Source organism: Cnephaeus nilssonii, assembly GCF_951640355.1.
Source record: "Cnephaeus nilssonii genome assembly, chromosome: 2".
Taxonomy (NCBI): domain Eukaryota; kingdom Metazoa; phylum Chordata; class Mammalia; order Chiroptera; family Vespertilionidae; genus Cnephaeus; species Cnephaeus nilssonii.
The window spans coordinates 109,201,185-109,221,336 of NC_137073.1; the positions used below are offsets into that span (position 1 = coordinate 109,201,185).

The 20,152-nt window shown below is 43.6% G+C and overlaps 1 protein-coding gene across 4 annotated transcripts in view; it reads left to right on the forward strand.

The window, feature by feature from the left end:
- CPLANE1 (ciliogenesis and planar polarity effector complex subunit 1) overlaps positions 1-20,152 on the forward strand; it is a 71,124-nt gene extending 50,972 nt beyond the window's left edge. For 3 of the 4 annotated variants that reach the window (XM_079759976.1, XM_079759975.1, XM_079759977.1), the window contains 12 exons: positions 2,342-2,625; positions 4,178-4,265; positions 5,652-5,828; positions 6,998-7,028; positions 7,546-7,677; positions 10,533-10,698; positions 12,493-12,551; positions 12,986-13,147; positions 14,756-14,880; positions 16,088-16,174; positions 18,073-18,245; positions 19,679-20,152. In XM_079759976.1, coding sequence (XP_079616102.1) covers positions 2,342-2,625; positions 4,178-4,265; positions 5,652-5,828; positions 6,998-7,028; positions 7,546-7,677; positions 10,533-10,698; positions 12,493-12,551; positions 12,986-13,147; positions 14,756-14,880; positions 16,088-16,174; positions 18,073-18,245; positions 19,679-19,852 — 1,658 coding nt within the window. In that variant the 3' untranslated portion in view covers positions 19,853-20,152. The remainder of the gene's footprint in view (positions 1-2,341; positions 2,626-4,177; positions 4,266-5,651; positions 5,829-6,997; positions 7,029-7,545; positions 7,678-10,532; positions 10,699-12,492; positions 12,552-12,985; positions 13,148-14,755; positions 14,881-16,087; positions 16,175-18,072; positions 18,246-19,678) is intronic. The other variant, XM_079759978.1, reaches the window with a different exon arrangement.

The following is a 20,152-nucleotide window of genomic DNA, read 5'->3' on the forward strand; positions in this document are numbered from 1 at the left end:
AATACCCTGTGGGATTTAATGAGGTTTTTGGCGTTAAAAGGAATTCTCACATTTAAAAAGGTAGGAAATTCTAGAATAGCACATAGGAATACACAGGCATGGTAGCCAACAGTGCTTTATTAGTAAAATATTGGGTTTTATAGTCATAAATCAGGTTGCATTATTGTAAAATACTTGCAAGATTAAGATGATTTCTTCAAAACGCAGTCATTACATCATGTGAGTGACTAGATGAATCACACATGCGGCCTGACCTCCGACAGCAGCCACCTGTTGGGAGGGTGGCCCAGCCTGGCTGTCAGATGCTGGGGGCGGTCAGTACTGCCTGCTCATGGTGTCAGCGCGGCCCCGGGGCTGTGAGGAGCTGGACGGGACGGTGTCAGGGCGAGTGTCTGCAGCTGCAAGTGCACGTAGGGCCAGCGTTTCAGACCCAAAGGCTCAGCCCTCTCTGCCAGGGCTGCTGGCTGCGTGGGGCGTGAGGAGGCCGTGAGGAGGCCTGGGAGGCTGCAGCTTTCAGGCTGGAGCAGGAAAGAGCGTGGACTTCAGATCCAGACAGAGCAGACCTGGGCTTCAGCCCCAGCCCTGCCCCTGCCTGGGGGACCGGCACCATGAGCTGCAGCTGGCCCTCCTGTGGCTCCCGAGGCCTCCCGCACTTCCCCTTCCTTTCATAGAGGTTGGATTCTGAAATTTTGAAAATGGAACCAGACCTGTCGCCCTGGGACCACTGAATGTCTCAGGCAGCATTTCAGACGACGGCTTGATGTCCTCTGCCGTGGAGCTGTCCGTGCTCACCTTTGAGGGGGTACTTGGGGGGAGACTGCCTGGTCAGGAGAATGTCGGTGGACCCGGCTATACTTATTAAAGAGAAGGACTTAACAATGCCTGTTTAAAAGGAAGACATTTTAAAATTAAATGTTATCACGGTATTTATATAGGCAGGCACACTGTAGAGTTGCCTGGGATTTGCATTATAGGAAAAGGCTGGGCAAAGGGGGGCGGGGCCCTAGGCTTTTAAATGGAAAACAAACTACAAATCCTGTTTCAGTGGAAACTTACTCATTTGCAATAACGGCTGCTTCCTGTTGTAGAAGCATCTCCTGTGGGGACTCCGGCCGTAATGACAGCAGCGGGGCGGGGCCGAGGGGGAGCCCCGCAGCCCATGGGACGCCGAGGTCCCCTCCTGGGTGATGAGCCCACGTCACTGGGGGCGCAGGTTCTCCGGGCAAAGGGTCTGCTGGCCATCGGGCTTGGGGATGTCCATTTCTTTGGCTGTATTTTCTTTTTATTGATTTCAGAGAGGATGAGAGAGAAACATCAATGATGACAGAGAATCATTGATCGGCTGCCTCCTGCTCGCCCCACACTGGGGATCGAGCACCCAACCTGGGCCTGGGCCCTGACCGGGAATTGAACCGTGACCGCCCTGGCTCATAGGTTGACGCTCAACCACTGAGCCATGCCGGCGGGCTTTTTTGCTGTATTTTCTATTTGAAGTTCATGCACCAGATTCTTTCCTGAGAGTGATGAAGGGAGACCTTCAGGCTGCTGGGAAACAGGAAGGGCAGGTGGTAGAGTACTGAGGACGGTAACCAAGGCGCAGCCGAAGCCGCTAGGGAAAGGTCACCACCCATGTTGCCAACCCCGGAACGTGCCTCCATCGGGACGGAAAGAATAGTACTACTTACATTTGTTCAGTAACCCACGTTTCAGATTAGTTTGCCCCATGGCTTGATCTTCACAAACCCTCCGAGGTAGGCAGGTTGACGGCCTGAGATCCCCTCAGAGTCAGGAATGGCTGACGTTGGGTCTAGCGTTTACTGTGTGATATTGTTGGTTTTCAAGGAGAGTTTAAAAGTTGCTTTTTTTATTATATTTTTGTAGCAGAGGATAAAAGTAACATTCAAGCCTGGCTGGTGTTGCTCAATGGTTGAGCATTGACCTATGAACCGGGAGGTCCTGGTTCCATTCCTGGTTAGGGCACATGTCCGGGTGGCCGGCTCGATCCCCAGTGTGGGGCGTGCAGGAGGCAGCCGATCAGTGATTCTCTCTCATCACTGATGTTTCTATCTCTCCCTCTGCTTCCTCTCTGAAATTAAAAAAAAAAAAAAATTTTTTTAAAGTAACATTCAAACTGCTTTGTATGTAGAAGATTGTGGACACAGTAACACTTATATTCTTACCTCACAACAGAGACAAATGGCATTTTAAGTCTATAATTAAAACTGATTTGGAACGGGATTTTACGTCCACTTAAATTGAGATCTTCCAAAAGGTCCGATCATCAGCATCTACCTCTCCCTGAATTGTAATCAGTTCTCTTATTACCCTTATTAATACTCAGACGTGCCGAAGCCAGCTTTCCAATTCAAAGAAGAGAGCTCGCAGCCGGATGCCGCGGAAGGGGGCGGGCTGCGGGACTACCTGCTGCAGGAACTGCTGCAGGGCGCCCCCGCCCCTGGCCCTGCGCCCCGCCCTGCAGCGCGCCCCCGGCTGCAGCGCCTCAGCTCTCAGCTCCGGAAAATTGACGCGCAGCTGCTGGCCATACAGAGCATCGCCGACCGCATCGAGCAGGACTTCCCCGAGCACGGGATGGTGGACCCGGTGGTGGACCGGCACTGCCAGGAGGTAGACGGTCTTCATTTGGTTTTTTATTACCAAGTTACCAGATTTGTAGTGTACCGTAATTTTATAAACACTCGGTTTTTCAAAAGAGTGGCCAGATAATTGTGTGTGTTGGGGCGGCTGTCCCCCATCGTAGGCTTGCTGGTAGCATCCCTGGTCTCGGCACTCGCTGTCAGCTGCCTCCAGTTGAGAACCACTGCCTTAAGCTTTTAAGGAGGGAACTTAAGCTTCTCCCAGGGAAAAAAATATATATGACTTATAAAACCAGAATGTGCTTTGAAACAAACCCTGCTCCTGATTATCATTTTCTTCAGCAAGATTTTTATAACTTTATAAATACTGTCCTTCTATTTGGAATTCTCAGTTTCTTTTAAATATACAATGGATTAGTAGTCCTTACAAGTTTTCTTTAAAAAGTATTCATAATAAAAAGATGAATGTTTATGTATATTGGTATATCATGATCGACAACTACAAAGGAAGTCTCCAACATTTGTTAATTATTTTGCACAAATATCCTGTCCTTTTTTAAGAAGTAAAATTTATGTAAAATAAAGATTAAGGAATAAATAGTGAAGATGTTTGGAATGCGTTAGAGACTTATATTGGGAAATGCAGATTGGTCTGCAGGATAAGGATCCCATCCCTGCCCTTGGCTGGTTTGGCTCCGTGGATAGAGCATCGGCCTGCGGACTGAGGAAGTCCTGGTTCGATTCCCAGTCGGGGCACGTGCCCGGGTTCCGCGGGCTCGATCCCCAGTGTGGGGCGTGTGGGAGGCAGCCGATTGGTGATTCTCTCTCATCATTGATGTTACTATCTCTCTCTCCCTCCCTCTTCCTCTCTGAGGTCAATAAAAATATATTTAAAAAAAGAAAAAAAGAATCTCATCCCTGACGTACCAACAAGCACTTCAGATCACGGGCATGCTGACAGGTTAAAGATGTATTTATCAATCCAGATATTGAACACCCATTAAAAGTTAAGATTAAACATATGAGAAACTACACTAAAAATATCTGACGTAAGACAGTGTAATAGGTAATGATGTGAAGTGCCTTGAAGGAAATAGTATTGATTTAAATGGCAGGTTTGGCATTTTGGTTTAAGATGTTCTCTTCCTGTTAGAAAGCACATACAGATGCAGAGCTGCTGACTGCCCCTTTTAGGTAAGAAAGCAGCTTGTAGGCCTGGAGGAGACAGGGCTACCGTGGACCAGCACTGACAAGGAGCCTCAAAGACCCGGTACAAGTCCATGTCTGCCTCTGAGGAAGTCACTGAATGTCTCTGGCCTTGGTCTCTCATCTTCAGAATAAAAGGTTTTGTCTGGATGGGAGTTGACGTTGCTCCCTAGTCTAAAATTATATGACATGATGCTATTTTCCTGAGCTCTTAAAAGGTTAAATCAGTTACGCCACAAATAAGTAAAACTTCCCCTTTCTTTTATTTGTTGCATTAAGGCAAATGCTTAAAACCTCCATAAAATTGTTTTCAATATTTTGAAATGATTGCACTGTAAAGTTTATAGCAGCTGTTTTGTGGTGTGGTTTTTCTACAGGTTGAACCTGTGGATGACATTGAATTGTCTTCTGGCCCTGAGTCTGAAAAAACACTGGCTTCAAAACCCATTACCATTTCCAAAGAAGGTTTGTGGGGAGCTGGCTGGGTGGGGGTTGCCCACAGCCTGGCTTTGAAAGATATTGAGCATTGCCTTTGGGACGTCAGATACGGATGGTTTTCACTGAGTTGAAGCCCTCAGCCCCCGTTTCTAGATGGGGGTCACTGGTGTGGAAATGTGGCTCCCACGGCAGCCCCTTCTCTCTGAGAAGCCAATGCTGCCCCCTCTTCTGGCATTTTGATACTGTTTCCAGGCGCATATTTCTTTTTATTTATTCTGTATGGTACGTCGGGCCTTCTCACTCCGTTCCCTTAGCCACTTCTCAGTTGCCACCGTTTCTCTGTGTGATGTGCTCGCTGTCCTGCGATCCACCTTTTAGTCTGCGGTTCTCTCTTCGGCCATGTCCTCTTTGCTGTAGGAGTTTAATTTTGGTGAAGTTCTGTTTCTTTTTCAAATCTCTTTGCTCTTGGGATATACTCTTCTCTTCTTTTATTGTGGTTTCTGTGTCTTCTTTTATCTGTTTAATGTCTAGGAGTGTTTATGCCCTTTCAGGTTGCTTCATTTCATGTGTGCATGTTCTCAGTCGTCGAGCCTGCATCCTGTCTCTTTCATGGCTGTGTCTTTCTGTGTGTGACTTGTTATGTTTTATCATCTTTGGGGGGTTCTGCTGAGTGTGTATGCTTGTCTTTGGAGTGGTTTGCATTTGCTGTCACTGAAGCAGAAAATTTTAGGACAGATTTTTGTGAACACTGCTTGGCTTGGAGTTGCTGTGCTATATGGATGGTATAAATTCAGACCCCACGCCCATTTGTGCCAAGACAGGGGTTTGATTTCTCAGAGGTGATGTTCATTTTTCTTCTGTCCACTATCCCGGCAGACAGAACACGTCTTTGCTGCTTGTCCAGGGCAGGTTTTCCCATCCCCACTTTGAGGACAGAGCTGCTGTCCTTCAGCTCCAGGCTGCGCCAAGCAGCCTAGTGCCCCCCCCACCCCCCCACCCCCGCAGCCTGCAGAGCCTCCCGGGTCCTCTGGGGGCTCCGCCAGAGTCGCTGTCCAGGTATTCCCAGCTTCGAATTCCATTCCTTTTCTGGCACCAGGGGATTTTTTTATTTACAGGGTTTTGTGTATTAATCAATTTTTTTAAGTTAGCATTTCTTTAGTGTTTTTAAGATGGGCAGGCCCCTGTCCACATTAGCTCAGTCTGCTATGTTTTCTGAAATTGGTAATAAACTTAACCGATTTTTTTTTTTGCTGTTGGAGAGTATAAATTCTAAATATCATATCATTTCATTAAACAGTAAAAAGCTATAGAATATGTTGCAAACTTCTGATGTATCTGTTGCCATGTGGAAGTGTCCGCTACGCGTTGTCTTTACATGTGGTTTTTCCCTCTACTATTTTAATTGTAATGTAGACTCTGGATTAGTGCATTTCCTGACTCATATGAATAAGGAAGATCAAAGTGACAAAGAACAGACTTTTGAAGATGAATTTTCAGTAACAGAAACTCATTCTCGTCCGAAAACGTGTGTGTTTCCTTCTGCCGACTCAGTTCTCAGCCTCTCCAGTGACCAGAATACAAGTTTTCCTGGTATTGTTCTCCACTTTATTAATTTACACTCTTATTTTCCAATATACTGAAGGATGTAACAATATATTATTGTTACTAATATTTATTGGGAATACAGTTATGAAGGATTTGTGAAGCCATTTTACAATACTTATAAATTTTGGGTGAAGGGAAGTTAAAAAATTGCACCATTCACATGAACTCTGTCTTGTTACCTTCATAAGATATACTGCAAGCAAGCATCATATCTCTATGTAGCTTATTAGTGGAATTACTAAAATACTTGATTTTTTTAAAAATTGAGAAATTCAAACACTGCCAATTATGCGAACTTGCATTTTAATTTGAAAACCAAATAGTGGCTGTGACTTATCGAGCCCCAGCCGTGTGCCATCAGTGCTGGGCCACGGCATCGCCGGCCACCTGGCTGCCAGGCTGGTAACATCAGTGTCCGCCCTTCACAGTTAGGGACACTGAGGCTTAGAAAACTTAGTGCCCCTTTCATTCTGTTTCATTTGCAGCTGGCAATGAAGTGCTCTTCTTTAGTCCTAACAGATCGCTCTAGCATGTGAATGACAGGTCCTACTAAGTGCAATGGTTTACCATTGACAGTGGATTTGAACTTTTTTTTTAAACCTAGATATCGATGGTCAGTGATTTTACTGAATGTTTACAATATATTTTATTACCATTGTTGAAATAATGTAAGCAGCAACAATTGCTATTTTTAAATGGCATTGCTGTCATTTAAATAAAAGAAAGGCTATAGACAAGCTGTCATTAAATCTTGTAATTTTTTTTCTCTTGGTAAAGGCTTCTTGGATTTAAATTAGATATTTTCCCAAATGTATTACTTTTAGACCATCCAGGTTTGTGTTTTGAGATTGTTTGAATAAATTGCACTCCAGTATTCTAAACTGTACTAAGCAAAGAAAGATTATACCTCCTAAAAGTGTATTATTCAGAGTATTCTGGGCACAAAAGTAGTAATCTCAAAAATGTGGACATTTACTACCGAATAGCATATTCAAGAGGAGGATAAATATGCTATACATATACCTTTAAACCAATTTGGAGGTTTAAAAATATTTTAATTTCCGTTTATATAATTCCTAAGTCAGGTTAATAATTGAAAGTAGAAAATTAACTGACCTGAAAATTTTTTGAAATAATTTCTCTTTTTTTTAAAGGTGTGAATAACAATGATGAGTTATTTGAGAGGTAAATATATTAAGAATTAATCTACAATTTTACTTAAAGTTGGGCATATACATTATGGAAATTGCGTTGTTCATATGTATGTGAACGTCTACACTACATTTTTTTGTGTGTGTGGATTAAAGGAATATAATTAATTCCCGTTGGGAATGGGATGTTTTAAAAAGTCTGAGGACTGTCACACCCCTCACTGTGTTAGCGCAGGCAGTAAGGATACCATGAGCTGCACTGGCTACATTTTCTTTTACTGTATATGCATTAAGTTTCAGCAGGCAGGACAGGGAGAACTTGTCTCCTGGGCCTCATGTTGCTTTTGTAAGAGCACATATTGATCAGTTATTGATGATAAGGCTTTTCCACTGAGGATTACGGGATTAAAGAATACAAGGAACAAGTATTTATATGTTTATCATTTTTGTGTTCATTTATGCTCTCACAGGGCATAGTTTTGCATGTTCTCATTGCTGTAATAAGTTGTAGATACTGACCTACTTTTCTTAAATTGCATTTGCAAATGAAGCGTTTCAGCAGATCCACTCCAGATGACTGGGCTGACTGACATTGCAGACATTATTGATGACCTTATCACCAAAGATGGAGTTTCCAGCAAAGAGCTGGGATTAACAGAACAACAAGCCAGGAGCATCTCTAGGTAACCACTGATTTTTTTGAATAATTAATTCTTAACCATTTAAAATGTTTATGGTTCAAGAATATTCAAAATTAGCATTATTTTAATGAAACAAATTCAAAGCTTACAATAGGTCTTTTTCTTTTTTATTTTTTTTAAGAATGCACCACACACATCGCATTTATTTTTTTTTTAAGCAAATAACAAAGACCCATTTTACCAGCTTTACTTTTTAAACCTAAGCTTAACATTACACATTTAAACAATTGTCAAAACTTACTAAGTTGCCAGCATTCATGCACAACTAAAAAACATCCTCAATTTATACTAAACCAGAAATGTATTACCATTGATGCATTAGTACCTTTCACTACTCAACACTGAAAGACTGAAACTACTCTGGGAGGCGCGTCCTGGCAATGTGAGCTTCACAGCAGGCCACCACTGCTTGGCTCCCACTTAAACACAATGGAAAGCAGGTCCGTGCTGGTGTTAGTGTATGAAGTCACGGCCGCCCTGGATCACGTTTAATAAAAAGCAAAGTGCATACAGAGATTTACAACAATTGCAAAGACCAAAAAGAAAAGGTCCTATCATGTGGTCCAACAATAACTCAACAGTCTGACAAACAGGCTCTGATGAGCTGTGTATAAATACTTTATTAGGTCTTTTTCTTTATCATGAACACATTTTGTGATGTTTCTGTATCGCTCCTCCCCTCCTCAGAACACTGGTTAATTTCACTTACAGGGTACATCTGCATCATATGCATTTTCCCAAACCCTCAGCACTCTGAGTACAACACACATTTAATCCTATTTCTCCTAGTTAGCCCATCTGCAAGCAGTAGGGGGGGAGGGGAGGGGTCAGCAAAGGGCTTTAAACTAGAAATGGGAGCCAATCAGAGGTCTGACTTAGTAGTCTAGACATGAGATGGCTTATGGGAAGTGCAAGGGCCCCAAGCGTGAGTAAACCTGGCGACTGTGAGGAGGAAGTGAGAATGATTCTCTACTTGGGATGACAGAGCTGATGATGATTTCTGTGGTGTTGGGTATAAGGTGCCAGGAGAACATTCAGTTGGTAATGTTCATTGGTACTTAGTTTTAGGTCCTCCGAGAAGCAGATGCCAAAATGAGATTTAGATGATTAGAGATTTATTTGGAGGAACCCCTGGTGAGGGACTATGGGAGGTGGAGAAAGCGGTCAGACTTCAGTGCTGGTGTGGCTCCGACCCCGGGTAAAGGGTCCCCAGGATCAGCCTAGGTTCAGTGACTCACCGGGAGGACTCAGAATTCAACTAGTCACGTGCACAACTATATGTATTGCAGCAAAAGGATAATAAGCCAAATCGGCAAAGGGAATAGGTACGTGGAGAAATTCCATGGGAAACTAGGCACAAGCTTCCAGAACCCTCTCGGTGGAGCCGCACAGGACACAATTCCTCCAGCGATAGCTTGTGACAAGTGTGCACTGCTGTGTCCCGGGGAGGCCACAGGTTTTACTGGGGAGGGGAGGAGCGATATGTAAATATCAGAAAATGTTTCATGATAAAGAGAAAAAATCTATTATAAGCTTTGAATTTGTTTCGATAAAATATGGCTAATTTTGAATATTCGTGAACCATAAACATTTTGGCATCTGCTTCTGGGAGGACCTAAAGCTAAGTACTGATGAACATTGCCAACGGGATGTTCTCCTGCACCTATACCTAAAACTGCCTTCATTGTCTGTCTCGCTAAGGAAATCTGCATGCCGAGCCCAGACTCCCAGGACAGCATGCATTCATGTAAAACATCGTTTATATCCGTGACCCGCCTTCCTAGAGTGGTGCCCTCTTTGCACCCTAGGTGACGAGTTTGCCCCTAATCCCCACCTTACACCACCCGTTTTCTTGTGCTCTCACAGTACTACTTGAGTCAGTTCTTACCTCTGAGAAGCAGAAGTCAAGGTGGGATTAGCTGTCCTCAAGGTTTACTGGGAGAAATGCATGTGAGGGGGAAAAACCGGAAGTTGGGAGAGGCATAGGACCACAGTACAGTGCTAACCCCTCCTGTGGCTTGGAGGGAAGGAAGAGAGGGTAACCCCCGGGAGGCTGGATCCAGAGGACAGCAGTTTAGAAGTTGCTCCTGTAGTAAAGTTTTGGAAATGTTTGAGATCATCCATCCAGAAACAGATTACAGATTAAGAAGTCCAAAGCAGCACCTTGAAAGACATTAGTATTGAAGTGCTGAGCTCAGAAGAAGGGGCCAATGTAAGGTGCTGCATAGAGTTTTGGGTTAGAAAGGACCAGGCAAGAGAGAGTTCAAAGCAGAAAGGAAGAGCCAAGTTATAGAGAAGTCCAGTGGCATGAAGACTGGAGGCTGCTGGTGACCTTCCCAAGGTCATTTCCAGGGATTTCAGAGGACAGGTTAGAGCAAGTTGACCAGGGATTATAATTGTACTAGAGGCCCGATGCACAAAGGTTCGTGCAAGAATGGGCCTTCCTTCCCCTGGCTGCTGGCACCGCCTTTGCTCCAGCCTGAGCCGTTTCTGCCTTCCCACACTGTCTGGAGGCCGAGAGCAGCTGGGGCGGTGCAGAATGCCTGCATTGTTGCTGTGGCGACGACACAGACGTCCCACCCTGCCCCCTGCCACTCTGCGCCTGCATATGCAAATTAACCTGCCATATTTGTTGGGTTAATTTGCATACTCACTCCTGATTGGCTGGTGGGCATTGTGAAGGTATGGTCAATTTGCATATTACTCTTTTATTAGTGTAGCTGCCACTTTTTGAGATGGGACAGAATCTTAACAAATAAACAGTATGTAGTTGTGATACTGCTTATCTCCATCACAAATTTAAAGTCAAGCAGTACTCTGCCTGTTACATTCCTTAGGATTCAGCAATCTTCCAGTAGCCGATCTGGAAGAACTGCCAAGGAGAGGAGAGAGATTCAAGTCTGGATGAGAAGAAAGCGGAGAGAGAGGATGGCGGAGTACTTACACCAGCTGGCGGAGAGGAGGGGGCAGGAGCACGACCCCTTCTGCCCCAGGAGCAATGTGGTGAGTCTGCAGGGTCAGGGACAAGGGGACATCACAGGATCCTGTGGGTTTTTTCCTGGCAAAATTTAAGAAAAGGATGAACAAAATTTAAATGCATTTTTAATTTGACAAAAAAGTCAGCATTTTACTTAAGTTAGGAAATTACCTTAACAAAAGGTAGCAGAGTATTGCACAACCATCTTACATTGAATTATCTTAAATACTTTTTCTCCTGCAGGCTAACTGTGGCTCTAGCATTTTATACAAATGAGGAGCTTGAGTGATTGGGTGATGGTCGGAGTAGTTCCCGTATTTTCCCCGAGAGTCTGTTGCAGCTGAATACCTGTGTGTGTGGGAGAGCCATTTAGAACCTGTTTTTATCCGTACCTTCCCTACAGAACCTTTTAAAAACTATGGTCCAGTCCTGTACCAACAGAGCAATGCACAGTGTGTGTCCCCTGTCCCTCAGGCTGCATTCTGTTCCCTGAGCTCTGCTGTGGCTTCCCGGGCTGGGTCAGAGGTGCTTCTTCTAACGGTGACACAGCAGCGTTCTCCCAGTCATCACAGTGCTGGGAAAGCCCCAGTCAGATCCATCTCGATTACAGTTTATCTTTTACTTTCTAACATGAAATAAGTACTTCCTTCTTTTTAGCACCATTCCATAAGTGAATTTTCCAGATAAGATTGTCACATTTAAGCACCAAATGGTGCAAAAGTAGGTGAACTAGTATTTAAAGTGTTTACTTGGCAGTGTAAAGGTAGTTGACTTACCTGTGTCTGCAGAGCATGCTGATGTCAATGTAACATTTTGTCAGTAGCTCTGGAAACATAGTGATGACCTTCAGGGCTGCTGAGGTACATGACCAGAATCTTAAAGGGCACATGGGTATGTGTGTGTTTCCTCCACCCAATGGGGTGGGGGGCATCTGATATCATCCTCCATGCCAGCCAAACAAATACCCAGGAGGGTTAGAGTTGTGTCCAAAATATAATAAATGGACTCTGAGGGCATCGGGACTGTTGGGTTTATAAACTTTGTGACATGTCCTTCAAGATCTCGGACCTCATTTCTTTATTTGTAGCTTCTATTTGGGTAAAGGTATGGGAATAGTGAGGGGTTAATGTAATTAAAAACGTCATAATTTGTTACTGACTACTTCTATATAGGATCTTGAGAAAGTGAATTCACTTCTGTGTGCACCTATTTATACATAAAATTTGTGTGAAAAGAAAACCTCATCAGCAACTCAACATAACTTAATGTTCTGTAATAAGATGTATATAGCGACGTTAGCTAGTTTGCCTCTTGGTGCCTACGTTTTGAAGAGTTTACAGTTATAATGAATTCACTGCAATAAGTTTCTGGTGAACATTTTGAAACATCAAAATGATGGTTTCAGAAGTTTGGCTCATTTCTGCTTTATCAACCAAGCTATTGGTGAGATTAATCACGAGATTGAGTACGAAGTAGAGGTGTCTCCATCCTTAATAGGTTCTTATTTTCCCTTTTAAATGCAGCTGATAAGGATCTCTTTTCCAGAAAACATAATAATTTAGCTACTAAAATAGACTTTGCATTCCACTCATTAAATTGAATTTATTTAATTACATGATGCTTTAACATTTTCCTGTTTTGTGCTGGGGTCAGAAGCTTCATCAAATATGACAGTATTTTGCACTGTTTCCTAAATGATAAAATTATGTTTTAACCTCCTGTTAAAATTTATTAGTGGGATTTTCATGTTTCCCATGAATCATAATGGTTTAATGATTTGTACTGTACAGTAATGAGCTAACTGGATATTTCTTGTCCAGTTTTACATGACTTCAAGGGAAATCAGGCTGAGACAAAAGATGAAGCATGAAAAGGACAGGTGAGTGGTAGCACCCTCGCTGGCTAGCTCGCCTGAGGCACAGAAAATGCCTCCGGAATTCTGGTTTCTATAGTAGTCCCTTTTTCGTCAATTGTGGGATGGACTGCCATAGACTCCACTAGCCTACTTAGGAATTTGTTTTCAAATATTATTTCTTCCATTCACTTTCTATGAGTTTTATTTCTGGATTCCCCTCCCTCTCCCAATTCAGATATGTGGATGCATTTTGAAACTACCTCTAAGGCCATAGCTATAGGCACCTTTAATAATACCGTATAATGGTCTTCAGACATACGAACTTCGATATTATATTTGAAGTGCATTTGAAAAGCATTGCAAAAAACACATGCTAGGTGGTCTTCAAACACTGTGTTCCTTCTAGTAATAAGAACTGAAAGTGACTTACTAAATGTTGTTTAATTCTTTCTCTAAAGATTGCTACTCTGTGACCACTACAGTCGTCGAATTTCACAAGCATACAGCCTGATGAATGAACTGCTGTCTGAATCGGTACAGCTACCGGCACAGAAGCCATCGCCTAGCAAGCCCAGGACTGCTCACACTTCCAGGCTGCAAAGCTCCCTTTCTCCAAGAAGGTAAGTAAGGTTTATGTCATTTGGCAAGATAATGTCAGGCGTGCTAAGAAATGAAGCGCTTTTGTGACCCAGGTTCACTGTATTTGCATCTACCCTGCTCAGAATTATGATAAAGTGAAGAGAAAAATGGCTCCTAATTATGATTTCTTTATAAGTGCATACAATTACCAAGGAAGAAGACAGTGGCATTAAATCTCTAAGACACAACAAAACATGTCACCTTACCTAATGCAGTTTTGATGTCCGTTCAATCCTTCCTTCTTTCCTGTCATTTTTGTTAATATTTCCTCCTGTAACTTGCCTCCTAACTGCTCTCCACTGGGCTCCACTCTTGCAGAAACAGTCCCACCGGCTTGCCACTCCTCCCTCTGCCACCTCCTCCCGCCTGTCCCGTTGTTGCTGATTCACTTGTAGATAGTATTACATTTTTCTTCCTACGTTAATGACCTGCAGTAGGTTTGGATATGAGTTCGTTAGGCAGGAATTAAACAGAGAATGCTAAAGAAAAGTACCCAAGTATAGGTTCTTTTTTTAAAATATATTTTTATTGATTTTTTTACAGACAGGAAGGGAGAGGGATAGAGAGAAACATCTATGAGAGAGAAACATCGATCAGCTGCCTCCTGCACACCCCCTACTGGGTATGTGCCAGCAACCAAGGTACATGCCCTTGACCGGAATCGAACCTGGGACCCATGAGTCCTCAGGCCGACGCTCTATCCACTCAGCCAAACTGGTTAGGGCCCAAGTATAGGTTCTTACACCTGGCAAACAAACACAAAACTATATTTGTTGGTGATTTATATGATGAACAATTGGCAGTACAGTGTTGTTTAATATGACTACCTTTTGACAAAATAAATGATTTAAGATTATAATCATGTAATTTAATAGGCTAGCGGAGATGTAACCAACACAAATCTAGATGCAATCATGTCACTAGGGTGTACTCAAAATACCAGATGCCCTTTGTTTTATTTTGTGTTGTTTTTTTGAAATATATTTTTATTGATTTCATAGAAGAAGGGCGAGGGGGAGTGAGAAAAAGATCAATGATGAGAGAGAATCATTGATCAGCTGTCTTCTGCATAGGATGGAGACTGGAATTCCAACAGTGACCTCCTGGTTCATAGGTCGACACTCTACCACTGAGCCACGATGTCCGGGCCCAGATGCCTTTGGAATCTTTTATAAAATAAAGGAGGGTCTTAAATACACAATAACTAGAGAATTTCTTAAATTGATTTGAGGCGGGGAGAGAGAAACATTGACCAGTTGCATCCTGCACACCCCCTGAGTGGGCATTGAACCTGCTACCTTTTGGTGTACAGGACGAGGCTCTAACCAACCGAGTCATCCGGCCAGGGCAGTACATATACAATTTGAAATAGATGGAGAACAAAAATAGTTTCTTTGAAAAATACGCATGAAGTTTGAGATATCAAGAATAACTTGTTGAGAGTTATTACATACTAAATATGTCACTGAGGTACAGAAGAAGTGAGTGTATTCATCTGAGGTAGAATCTGGGCTTTTTGAAATTCAGTTTTATCACTGATATGAGATTCTAGGAATATAATAATAATAATAATATAATTTCTACTTTAGAGAGACCCGATATGGTCACAACTTTCCAGTAAATCGACCTGGAAAAGTCAGATATATATCCAAACCAAGTTATATCCCAAAAGGGAAATCTTTTGGGCAACCTCAGAGCTCACCTTGTCCACATGGTAAGACAGAGCTTTTTTATCTTGTATAATTTGGGCCTATTGCTTCTTGTCTCCAAAGTTACATTTTAATTAGTAACAGCTGTAAGTCTTAGTGAAAAGCAATTCTCATTTCAGCAGAATGCAAAATATTGTACTGGGAGATAAGAAAACCCTAGGAATCTTTTAAAACAAATGACCTTTTTGTAATAAATAGCATTTGAACAGTCAGTAAATTAGATATGATTGACTTGGGTATCTGATTCTTCTGTGTTTGGCTAAAGAACTTGATTTTCCCAAATCAAGTTCTGCAGGGATGTAAAGTACAGCATAGGGAATATAGTCAATAATATTGTAATAACTATGTATGGTGTCAGGTGGATATTAGGCCTATTGGGGGGGATTACTTCATAAATTATACAAATGATCTGAAACTAATATAATATAAATTTGAATATATTATAAAGTAATATAAATTTGAAACTAATATAAACTAATATAAAATTGAATGTCAACTGTAATTGACAAAAAAACGTTCTGGTAGATTTCAAGATTTCAGGTTGGATATAAAACAGAAGAGGAATATTAAGAGGCTCATGCTTTTACCCTTTGAACATCCTTTCCCACATTTAAAGATGTTATTTATTGCTTGCCTGGTGGTCAGTTCATGTCATAGCAAGCGGATGAGTGGCCTTAGCATATCATTAGCATATTACATCATTAGCATTTAGTTTTTGCCATAGTTGAGCTTTGATTACTAAAGTAAAACATACTTATAGCTAACGGGTAGTATAAATGTGTATAGCTTACTTGGTGCCCTCAGATGTCATTTAAAACATACCTCCTAGAGTTATTGAGGATGATAAGTAAAACATTTTGCATAACAAACATTAAATAGTTGCTATTAATTCTGGAATTTAAGAAACCATAGTTAGTCATTCTCTTGATAAAGCTTACCTTGGCATCTGTTGGGAGTTCACAGCTCGTAGACTTAGTGCCTGACCTCAGGCTGCGAGATGTCCCCGGACAGGTGCCTTTGGAAAGCACCACGGCTGAGCTGTAAGGAAACCACGACCCAGAGTCTGCCTTCCTTCACCTGCACTTTTGCTCGGCTTTCTTGGTTCAAATAAAATCCACCCCTCAGAGGCTTCTGCCCTCGAAGGTCTTACAGTAGGATACGTGAATAATCACGCACACGCACCAGGGTGAAGACGCTTGCCTGTCTTTGCAGGAACTGTCACTTTTACCCAGAAAAAAGCTGGTGGAGCCAGAGGGGCACGGAGAAAGGCTGTGCACTCGCCTGTCACCTTCCGAAAAGGTAAGAGGTTCTTGAAGTTGACATTAAATCTTTAAAAACTGTAAATCACTCTTAGAAATTTCGAATATAGGTTTCAGAATGAAAAGTGGGGCTTATTGGTTCAGAGAAGAGACTGTGGAGTTAACTTGGAATCCTAGGTCATCACTTACTCTTTCGCCCGGGGCAGTTCCAGTACATTTGTGTGAACTTCCATTTTCTCACCTGCAAAATGCGGATTATAACACTACGAGTGTATGCGAGGGGCTCACCACAGTGCTCAGCATGACAAGTGCTCAGCAAGGTGCTAGGGTCCCATAGTCATGGAAAGCAGGCCCAATTCTGCTCCATCTTTGGATACTTGTTCAAGTTAGCTGTGCTCAACGAGAGAGAGGAAAATTATGATCTTAACTAGAGACCTGGTGCATGAATTCGTGCAACAGTGGGGTCCCTCGGCCTGGGCTGCAGGATGGGGCCGAAACCGGCTCTCCGACATCCCCCAAGGGGTCCCGGATTGAGAGAGGACACGGGCCAGGCCGAGGGACCCCACCAGTGCACAATTAGGGCTGGAGAGGGACCACTGGAGAGCTCCAGGGCGTGTCTGGCCCTTCTCGCTCAGTCCCAATAGGCTAGACCCCAGCAGCAAGCTAACTTACCAACCTGAGTGTCTGCCCCCTGGTGGTCAGTTCATGTCATAGCAAGCGGATAAGTGGCCTTCGCATATCATTAGCATATTACACTTTGATTGGTTGAAAGGCCAGACACTTAGCATATTAGGCTTTTATTACATAGGAATTCCTAATGTCTCCCTCTAGCCCAGCGGTCGCCAACCTTTCGGACCTCATGGACCACCAGTGGTCGGTGGACCATCAGTTGGCGACTGCTGCTCCAAAGGTTTCCTTAAACCAGCAGTTGGTAACCTTTCGGACCTCATGGACCACCAGTGGTATAGGTGGACCATCAGTTGGCGACCGCTGCTCCAAAGGTTTCCTTAAACCAGCAGTTGCCAACCTTTCGGACCTCACGGACCACCAGTTGGTGACTGCTGCTCTAGCTCACCCTCACCCCATGTTCCTCTTCACAGTTTTATAAAAACCTGGTAGACAGTCAGGAGACCAGGGAAATGCACATAAGTTCAAGGGACTGAGTGTAGATAAAGCATTTAGCCCACAGTAAATCCAAAATGGGTGCTGTTATTATTGCTTTGGGGGGTCTTATTTCTTGGAGGTATCCTTGCCTTTAAATGTATGAGGTTGGTAAAGCTGTAAAAGGCCAAACTTCACTCTGTTACCTCTTCTCCTCTTTGGGAAGTCACATGCATCCTTGTCAGGCATGATGGGAAGTAAACAGGTGCCATGCCATGCCATGGGTGTCCCTTAGGTCATCTTGGCGAGGGGCAGACGCACTGTAACACTGGCTGTGGAACGTAAGTGTGTTAGGGGCAAGCTCCACCAGGCCTTGTGCCGAGAGCTCTGTGGATGGATGGGTTTGCTCCCCGGCCTCTGGCACTGGCTGGGGGGAGTTTCTTTTCTACAAGTGCTTATGTTCAGTAGGGGGCAGAGGGCCACTCTGTGGTCACTGCACTTACCCTGACGCCTGTGCCGAAGGCAGACTGTAGGCATGAAGCCTGGGTGAAGATGCCTAACATCACTCCTAGGGAGTATCCACAAGTCCTCCCTAAGAGGCACCTCCTCCCTGTACTCTCTCATCTTAGAGGTTACTGTTACTTTTAAAATCGAGACAGGTGGCCAGAATTCAAGTTCCTTCTCCCCAGGGACAGGAATTGTTAGAACTCTAAAGCGAACTACATCCAAACCTTGTGGTTCAAATTGTAGGTAAAATGTGACTGCCGTGGATTTGATGATAAAAGTCACAATAAATGAACTAGTCCCAATGTATGCTTTGTTCTTTCCCCTTGTCAGGCTCTGCTGCTCCCTGTCTATACCATTCAAAACAGCAGGGCAGTGCTGGTCTTGGCCCTCACACCGAGCAGGTGTGTGCAGAGGATGAGAGAGAGGAGACTGTGGTGAGTCCCTGGCTGGTGCCCTCAGACATCCGCAGGATTCTTCACGGAAGTCACAGTTCCCTTCTACAAGTAAGCATCGGGCTGGAGCTCAGGTTGCCTAGTGCTTCTGTACGGCAGGATTTTGCTGTGTTTTCTTTTTGGGGGGTGGGGAACGGTGGGTAGGTGGGGCGGGTATTTTTCTGTGGGATGTAGAGATACAGTAGGTCCTTGGGTTACATTGGAAATCTGTTCCTACTGCGTGACGTAACACGATTTTTGCTGTAAGCCGGAACCCGCCTACATAAGCACATACGTCACTCACATGGAGCACATACACAGCAGTAATGAAGTGAAACAGTAAAAAAAATTTAAAAGATAACAATTCCTGACCTTTACTTGTGTTAAATAAATAATAAAAAACATAAAGCAGCCGAAACCGGTTTAGCTCAGTGGATAGAGCGTCAGCCTGCGGACTGAAAGGTCCCAGGTTTGATTCTGGTCAAGGGCATGTACCTTGGTTGCGGGCACATCCCCAGTGGGAGGTGTGCAGGAGGCAGCTGATGGATGTTTCTCATTGATGTTTCTAGCTCTCTATCCCTCTCCCTTCCTCTCTATAAAAAAATCAATAAAATATTAAAAAAAAACATAAAGCACATATGTACATATGTCAAAATGACCAAACTTTTTTTTTATAAATAAACTGGTGGCCTGGTGCATGAAATTTGTGCACATTAAAAGGGAATTAATTAGAGGAAATATTTTAATATTGCTATTTGCTCTTTCTCTATAATAAAAGTGTCAGAGATGAAATTAGTAAAATGTATATGAAAATCTTCCTCCAGTCAGAGTCTGGGGCATGCTGCGGGACCCAGAGTCAAGTCCCTGCTCACCCGCACCTCTAAAATCGCGTGAGACCCAGACCCGGCCGGCCCCACCCCCATCAAGCCCCACTGGGTGGGGGGTGCAGCCTCAGGTCCCCCAGCCCAGTGCCGGGGTTGGGGTGGGGGGCGCAGTCTTAGGTCCCCCACCCCGGCTCCACGCAGCCTCAGGTCCCTGCTGATTGCTCATTATGGGAATCCCACCTCCGCTGTGGGTGCAGCCATCTTGTGACGGTTAATTTGCATATTACCTCTATTATATAGGATGGGAGATGGCGATGTGATCACGAAATGACATATGTCGAGTCCAATGTAACCCAAGGACTATCTTATAGAAGGATTGTGAGGACAGTGTGAAGTGGTGATTCAAAACAACTAATACCATTTATCTTTTAGAATTTTCCTTGACTTTGTATTTTCTTTTTAACTCAAAGATCACCAAAATGTAAGAACAGATAATTTACTAAGGTATAAACACCCACTCTGTCCTGGTCAGTCCATCGCCATCTGCAGGGCAGCCACAGCCCTCTCTCCCACCACATTTCCCTCTCCATCTGGTGGATGAGCAACTCTAGACATTGGTTCACATTCTGTGTATTTTTCTCAGGCTAGGACTACCACTTACTATCTTTCTCAATTTGATAGGACTTGTCACCAACTGAAGAAGAGCCAGCGTCCCCTACTGGGGAGGGTGGCATGGACAGTGCCTCTGAGAGCACTGGCAGCATCCTCAGCAAGCTCGACTGGAATGCGATCGAAGACATGGTTGCCAGCGTGGAAGACAGGAGCCTGTCTGTCCACCGGGCCCTGGATCTGTGAGGCCTGCATGTATTCTGTGTCCAGGGCCAGCAGCGCAGTGGTGTGCGCTTAAGGAAGGGAAGCAATATCAAGAGGGATGTAAATTTACCACCTGCAGCCATAGATTACCTGGGCAAGCCATTTCAAGAGGGAAAATAAACATTTCTCAATAATTTTGCTTTCCTGGGAAAGGGTTCTTTAATTATAGATGTATTATATGTTTTTGCATTTGACTTATATTTGGGCATTATTTTTTAAATGATAAAAAAAATAAAATGCACCTGAGTTCGCATAATATTTAAGCTCCTTTACTATCCCGAG